This window comes from Carassius carassius, chromosome 16 (genome assembly GCF_963082965.1).
Source record: "Carassius carassius chromosome 16, fCarCar2.1, whole genome shotgun sequence".
NCBI lineage: Eukaryota > Metazoa > Chordata > Actinopteri > Cypriniformes > Cyprinidae > Carassius > Carassius carassius.
Window position 1 is genome coordinate 1,677,742 of NC_081770.1, and position 8,553 is coordinate 1,686,294.

General features: G+C 41.2%; 1 protein-coding gene across 1 annotated transcript in view; it reads right to left on the minus strand.

Annotated features, from left to right (window-relative positions):
- Positions 1–213: 213 nt before the first annotated feature.
- Positions 214–8,553, minus strand: part of LOC132159287 (NLR family CARD domain-containing protein 3-like) — a 28,567-nt gene continuing 20,227 nt past the window's right edge. Inside the window, exons 10-17 of the mRNA XM_059568814.1 lie at positions 6,773–6,934; positions 3,179–3,384; positions 2,948–3,058; positions 1,886–1,945; positions 1,694–1,762; positions 1,419–1,546; positions 1,146–1,268; positions 214–222 (exon numbers count right to left, since the gene is read on the minus strand). Of these exons, the coding sequence (XP_059424797.1) occupies positions 214–222; positions 1,146–1,268; positions 1,419–1,546; positions 1,694–1,762; positions 1,886–1,945; positions 2,948–3,058; positions 3,179–3,384; positions 6,773–6,934 (868 nt within the window). The remainder of the gene's footprint in view (positions 223–1,145; positions 1,269–1,418; positions 1,547–1,693; positions 1,763–1,885; positions 1,946–2,947; positions 3,059–3,178; positions 3,385–6,772; positions 6,935–8,553) is intronic.

Consider the following 8,553-nt stretch of genomic DNA (forward strand, 5'->3'; position numbering starts at 1 on the left):
ATGCAATGTAAGCTAATGTGATGTATGTCTCCAGAAGTCACAACAACAAAACCCATAAAAGCAAAGCAAAAATAAACATGGAGCCCCGATGAACAAGCACGGGCTTCTTTTAAAGGACAGACTGATTAGAGCATCCAGGTGGAACCCCTCAGGAAATCAACGGGGCGTTTCATACTGGATCGTCACACCCCTCCCCTTAAGACAGGGATTCTGTCAAGATCCCTGTAAACAAAGAGCAAAAACGATTAATCACCAACAGGGGCACGGGACAAAGCATCCGCCACCACATTTTCTACCCCTCGGATATGCCGGATGTCAAGACTGTACGACTGCAGAAACAACGACCACCGAATAAGCCTTTGATTCGGGCACTGGAGGGAGTTCAGAAAGGTCAACGGGTTATGATCCGTATAGACAACAATTGGTCTGCTTGAATTCAGATAGACCGCAAAATGGATCAAAGCCCAAACAAGTGCCAGGGCCTCCTTCTCCACCACAGAGTAGTTGAGTTGGTAAGTGGTAAATTTCCGCGAGAAATAACTAACAGGGTGTACCACACCTACCGAGTCAGACTGCTGTAAAACAGCTCCCGCCCCCACCTGACTGGCATCCACCTGCAGGGAAAACGGCTTGTCAAAGCCAGGTGCAGCCAGCACAGGTGAAGAACATAGCAAAGCTTTTACATTTTCAAATGCCGCAGCACAATGGGAAGACCAGACAAACTTTACCTGCCCTTTCAATAGGTTGGTAAGGGGAGCTACCACGGTAGAAAAATTACGACAAAAAGAGCAATAGTAGCCCATTAAACCCAAAAACCTCATCAATTCTTTTTTAGTGACAGGTACAGGAAACTTTTGAATGGCCTGAACTTTTGCTTGTACAGGTCGAACCTCCCCATTTCCTACCACTTTCCCAAGGTAGATCACGGTAGCCCGAGCAAACTCACATTTTGCCAGGTTAACAGTGAGCTTAGCCTCCGACAACCGCCTCAACACCGCACAAACTCGTTTAATATGAGTGTCCCAGCTATCACTAAAAACAACGAGATCGTCCAAATAGACTGCACAACCCGCCAGTCCTGAAATTACCCGGTTCATAAGACGCTGAAACGTCGCAGGGGCATTTCTTAAACCAAAACTCATAACCTTGTAGGAGTATAAACCCGTGGGAGTAACGAATGAGGAAATATCCTGAGCCCGCTTACTTAAAGGCACCTGCCAGTAACCCTTAAGCAAGTCAAACTTGCTCACAAATCTGGCCGAGCCCACCTGATCCACACAGTCCTCAACCCGAGGAAGTGGAAAACAATCGGGTTTAGTCAAACTATTGACTTTCCGGAAATCCGTGCAAAACCTCACTGACCCATCAACTTTCCTAACAAGGAGACAAGGGGATGCCCAATCTGAAAACGACTGTACCGCAATATCATTTTCCTGCATGTAGTTTATTTCTGCCTCCATAAGCTCTCGTTTATCTGGAGACACCCGATAAAAACGTTGCTTAATGGGTTTCGCCTCCCCAACGTCAATGTCATGCTCTATCCAATCTGTACGTGAGGGGGTATCTCCAAACAAATCAGGAAAATTCTGCAATAGTGAAACCAACTCTGCACGTTGAACCGGAGGTAAATGAACAAGACCGGAGCTTAGTCTCTTCCAGGACTCAGAGTTATTTAACCGACCGCGCAACCTACCCTCATCAGGCTCAATATTCTCCTCACCCCCACCCACCAAGTTAGAGCTACCACGAAAAATTGATCCCACTGAAAGAATGGAATGAACCGGATCTAAATCCACTACATGAGTCTCGCCAATTTGATTTTCATAAAAAGGTTTCAACAGATTAACATGACACAATTTAGTGGATTTCCTCCGCCCTGGGGTACCGATCACATAATTCTCTTCACTCACTTTCCGCTGCACCACGTACGGACCATCGAATTTGGCTTCGAACGGAGAGCACACCAAAGGACGCAGAACCAAAACTTGATCTCCAGGCTCAAAAACACGACGCTCAACGGTACGATCAAATAAGCGTTTCATAATTTTTTGTTGTTTTTCCAATTTCACTTTAGCCAACTCTCGCGCTTGAACCAATCGTTGTTTAAACCCGTAAACATAAGCCTCTAGATTTTTTGGAGAATCGGATATCTTAACCGGATTTCGGAGCACTGCCAAAAGTCCACGAACCTTATGACCAAACACAAGGTCATTGGGACTAAAGCCAGTGCTCTCCTGTACAACCTCTCGTGACGCCAGCATCAACCAGGGCAATCCCTCTTCCCAGTCTCGATCCAGCTGCACACAATACGACCGAAGAAGAGACTTTAAAGTCTGATGGAACCTCTCCAGTGCGCCTTGGCTTTGAGCATGGTATGCAGTCGCAAGGTGATGTTTTACATGCAGCTGTTTTAAAACCTGCTGAAACAAATGGGAAGTAAGATTAGTTCCCTGATCACTCTGGATAACCCTAGGAACACCAAAGATAGACATAAACTGAGATAACGCCTTTACGATTGAGCGGGAAGTGATCGTACGCAGTGGGTAAGCAGCAGGAAAACGAGTATTCAAACACATTATAGTCAACAAGTATTTACTACCTGACTTGGAAGATGGCAACGGGCCCACACAGTCCACAATAAGATGCTCAAAAGGGTCACCCACTGCCGGAATAGGGTGTAATGGAGCCAGTTTTAGTTTCTGATTAGGTTTACCGATCAACTGGCAAGTGTGACACTGTTTTATATAAGATGAAATGTCGCTTTTTGCTCGAGGCCAAAAAAAATACTTCAACACACGATCATAGGTCTTTCGTACTCCAGAATGACCAGACAAATCATGCGCAACTTCCAACAATGCCATTCGAAATTTTGTGGGAACCACTACTTGAATAATAGGGTCCCCAACAAAATCGTCCCCATGAGGAACCCACTTCCGCAATAACATACCATCTTGTACGAAATAACCTCGAGCGATGTTAGACACATGATCGTCTCGAACAGCACTGTTAAACAGCTCAGCCAAGGATAAATCCGAACGTTGCTCTTCTCCCATCTCCTCTGCAGACACAGGAAAGGACACAGCAGATAAATCAGGCATAGACAGAGAACTACCCAGTTGATTCAACATCATCCTTGGACTATCCACTACTTCCTTCGTCGTGCTTCGAGTCATTGCACGAGTTGTTACACCCACCGGATTTACATGGGAAGGGATCTGCGGAAACACATCATTGGATGAAACTATTGGTGACACAGGAGCATCCGGCCATACACGCCCCCCTGCTAACTCATTCCCCAAAATAAGATGAACGCCCTCGACCGGCAAAACAGGACGCACTCCCAAAACAATATCACCATTCACCAAACTCGATGACAGTTTCACCCTATGAAGAGGAACGGTTAGTATACTCATACCCATCCCCCGGACTAACATGCTGTCACCCGTGTCAGACCGCGAAGAAAAAGGCAAAATAGACTCTAAAATGAATGAATCCATGGCTCCCGTGTCCCGCAAGATCTTGACCGGAACTTCCTCATTACTGCCCACAAAAGACACATAACCCTCTGTAAGGAAAGGAGAAAATACAGATAAACAGTCCGCATCCACTTTTTCCTTTACACACGTCTCAACGGTATTAGAAGCTAAAGCCACAAAAGCAGCTGGTTTAGGAACCTTAACGTCACGTTTAGCCTTCTCCTCAAGTAAAGGGCAATCAGCTTTCCAATGCCCTTTTTCACGACAATAATTACATGTCCTAAGCGGGTCAAACTTCCATGTAGGAAGGTAACTAGACCTAGGAGAAAAACTATTTAGAGATGTACTAGATCGAAGCATATTACCGTCTCCCCGCGAGCGCCCGTCAACAAAGCTACTTCTGTGAGAGAGTACATAATCGTCAGCCAACGCTGCCGCTTCCTCCGGTGAACTAACTTTACGCTCATTAATATAAGTGGCGATCATATCCGGGACAGACACTTTAAATTGTTCCAATATCATCAGTTGAACCAACTCATCAACAGATGTAATATCAAGCGCAGTATACCAACGAGTAAAGTATTTTCTCAAATCCTGCACAAACTCCAAATGAGACTGCTTTTGTTCCCTCTTACATGCCCTGAACTGCTGACGATATGCTTCAGGCACACATTCATACGCCTTTAAGACCGCTGATTTAATTTGATCATAATCCTGACAATCTTCCTTACTCAACGCGGAAAAAACTAACTGTGCTTTTCCGGTCAACACACACTGCAACAATAACACTCGATTTTCCTCTGACCAGTCCTGTAGCTCAGCAATACGCTCAAAGAGAGTGAAAAATATATCAGGATCCTCCTCGTTGAATTTAGGAACAAGTTTCAAATTTGAATTCACTGCAAATGTAACTCGATCTTCCCTACCTTCCTTCAGAAGTCTTAACTTCATAACTTCAACCTCAATTTTCGCCTTCTCTAACTCCAACCTATCATGTTCAGAATGTTGTTTCAATCTTTCATGTTCCATTTGCAACAGCAACAATTCTTTTTGCTGCTCAAACGTCAATACAGATGGTGAATCGGACTGCATCTGTACCGACATAACCAAATCCTTATCCAAACTCAGAATGTCCCTTTCACACAATTTTAACTTCAACTCAGCTTTAATACTTTCCTTGCGTTTTTTATCAACGACATCTATTTCATAATGGTCAGCAATTCTTAACAGCTGTTCCTTCGTACATTTTCCTAGCAATGTATACGAAGGAGATTCGAAAAATGCCTTAATATCCGCCATCAGAAAAACAAACAGACCAATAAAAAGCCAGAAGTGCAATCAAATACTCGGAGCATTCCCCACTAACTTTCCTCAGCGCGAGAGAGAGAGGAGAAAAAAAAAAAAAAAACCTATCTATCCTTATCCCTGGTCTTCATGCGGTTACAGGCGGGGGGTATTTATGCACTTCAACCCAGTGGGTGAAAAATGCTACCGGTCAGACCAGCGACACCTTCAACACCCTGGATGTGCTCCCGAGTCAACTGCTACTACCCGCTTTCTCCGCAACACTACCAAAACAAAAAATAACCAACATGTCTCAAAGGAAACATGCTGCTATACCTCACCGGGGAAAACTCCAAACTAGAAGAACCATATTGCACTGTCAACTTACCAGTCGATGAGCTTCCACGGAACAACCAAACAATTCTCCACACGTGTGTCCCGTTCCGCGAAAATGACGTCACAAGTTCAAATGAGATTTCCTCTCCCAAACGCTAACCATTGATTACGCCAAACTCCGAAAGACGCTAGCACGAACAAATACCAAATGGACGAGCCCCCATTTGTTACGACCTGTGGCTCCAAAAGGCCGTAACAAAGGAAAGGGACACACAGAGCGGTTACTTTTAACACGAAATTTATTAACAACCAAAAGAACCGAAACTAAACCAAACAAGTGTAAAATGGCATCAGTCAGATCAGTAGTGTAAAGTGCAATGTATGCATGAAATGGCATGGGACGTAATGCAATGTAAGCTAATGTGATGTATGTCTCCAGAAGTCACAACAACAAAACCCATAAAAGCAAAGCAAAAATAAACATGGAGCACCGATGAACAAGCACGGGCTTCTTTTAAAGGACAGACTGATTAGAGCATCCAGGTGGAACCCCTCAGGAAATCAACGGGGCGTTTCATACTGGATCGTCACAATCTAGAAACAGATATTTGGAGACCTTACAGTCTTACACCAAGAAAGTATTTTAACAGAGACAGAGTTCATGATAATATAATATTCTCCAGCTTTACATTAAACACAATGATCATCTGCTTGAATACTAAAGAAACATTAATCATTCAATATCATGTTTCTAACACACATGCTGCATTATTAGATTGTAAAGTCTGAGTCTCTTCACCTGTATGGATCACATTTACACATTTATCACACATTTATTTCTCCTCATAGACACAGTAGTGAAGCTCTTCTGTGGATCTTCAGCTGATGTTTACTGCTCCTCTCAAGATCACTTCACTTTATGATACACAGCATTTATCAGCTTCTGGTGATTTAACTCCTTCTATACTCTAAGATTGAACAGAAGAGAAGATAATCATTACTATATTTCAATCACAGTAAAAAGTTACATTAAAATCCTGTAATCAAAGTTGTTGCTAACTGAGCAGAAGTGTTTAGCTGAATCTAAATTGTGTCTAATTCTTCACTTGTGTGTCAAGAAAGCATATAATAAGTGTGATAATGCAGATGCAGCCGGATGTTATCACAGAATAAGTCTCTTCAGGAGGACACAAGTCCTGATCACCCTGTCGGGTTTATTCTGTGATAACAAGCGGCTGGAGGTACATTATCTCTTACAGAAAGTAAGTGTAAAGTAATGTGACGTGTTGCTTGTCAAAGTAAAAACACACAAGAGACAGAGACATTGATCATGTGATGCTGGACGACTGTGAGCTGAAGCTGAATCTGCTCTGATTTTACCAGCGTTTTCCTACAATCTGAACAAATCTATTTCAAACTCTAATGATTCACTATTACTGATCTCATTAATAAAGCAGCTGTTGCTGTAGAAAGCTGTGACAGTCTGCTTTTCTTCTCTTTCCTCCTTTGTGTTCAACATTTTTATCAACTTTACATTTCATTCTGACACAAACCCTTTGAAATAAAGCTTGATGATCATTTGATCAACTCTTTTCACTAATATCTGAAAGTATATATTTGTTCATATATCAGAGGTAAATGAATCTCTTTAATATCACAAAGTGAAGTTTACTCACCTCAGTTTACAGTTTGAGTCTCGTAGCACATCAATGAGCTTCTGCTCTGAATCTCCAATCTTATTATAACTCAGATCAAGCTCTTTTAGAAACTGCAGAGCTTTTGTGTTTGTCAAAGACTGAGTTAAAGAAGAAACATCTGTAATGCCACAGACATAAAGACTAGAAAGAGACAAACAGAGGAAGAGAGATCATCTTACAAACACATCATTAAGATGAAGAATCTTTCACAAATATAATGTGAACACATTCATCATGAGATATTGAGTATAAAGTGTTTTGTTGAACTCTTATGTGCTGTTCGTTTGGGGACGACACTCGTGCTGTTTGGGCTCTCCAGAGAACACAGGGACCAAAGGACATTTTGTTACAAAAACAAAAGAAACTGTTTGAGGTCTGAAATGTAATTTTACTCAGTTTATTAATGTTTTAACTACACATTCGTGTAGTTTAAGTATTTATGTTATTTTTTTTATATATTTAGAAAAATGAATGAAAAGTACTGAGTGTCACCTCTTCAGACATTTTTGACAAATTATGTAACAACAAAATCAACATTTTTATAGTCTACATTAATTTCTATGGGTGTTTGTTTTTGTGTGTGTGTGTGTGTGTGTGTGTGTGTGTGTGTGTACTGTGAACATGTGGAAGGGTTGCCACTTCATTTTTGTGTATATTGTGATCTGAATTGTGGTGGATTTATTGATTTTATTTGATAAATTAAGAAGAAAAAGTATTGATTTGATCATTTCCTCATTCATTTCAATGTGGGTCTCCAGAGAGAGACTTTTTTCACACTAACACACAACCAGATCTCAATCCAGTTTAATTTTCTGTTTGTAGATCTACCAAGTGTTGACAACCGTACAAAGTCTCATGACATTTAGATAAAGGGAACATATGTTTTTATTTCAGCAAACATCATTTGGGGTCTGAAAAGACCTTGAACAGCACATAAGAGTTAAACAAAGTGATTTTCATCATTTTGATTCTTGTCTGTGAATGTTACTGACCTCAATCTCTCCAGTTTACAGCGTGAATCCTTCAGTACGTCACATAAGTGATTCACTCCTGGGTTTTTTATTTGATTCCAGTTCAGGTTCAGTTCTCTCAGGTGTGATGGGTTTGATTTCAGAGCTGAAGTCAGGATGAGACACTGTTTCTCTGTAATACTGCATCCACACAGACTGAAGACAGAAAGAGAAAACACAATGAATCAGACACGTTATGTTCATGTGTGAGGAATTCATCATGTGTTAACACCATACACTGCAATAAATAATAAAACATTGCCATAAACCTTATTATATGACCATAAAGAAATACAGAAGAAAAATGATTAAAGTAGATTAAGATATTGGATCAACTACAGAAATACTTAAAAATAATATTAAACGTGAAAACTGAGTTTAAATGTGAGAAATCAAGAAAACTGTTTCTGAATTACAATTTACCTAAAGACATTTTAAACTTTTTTTGCGATGGTCACTCATGTCTGTGTGTGTGTGTGTGTGTGTGTGTGTGTTAAATGCAGAGCACATGTTTAGAGTATAGGACACTATATTTGGCCACACGTCACATCCTTCTCTTTTCCTGAAAGTAAACAGTAATCTTTAATCTGACTGTAACTGCTGTAGAGTATAATGATACTAACTCTAGTTTCTCCAGCTTGAATTGTGTGTTCATCAGTAGATCACTGAGGTGTTTCACTCCAGAGTCTCCTAGTAGTTCATTCCAGCTCAGGTTCAGTTCTCTCAGGTGTGATGGGTTTGATTTCAGAG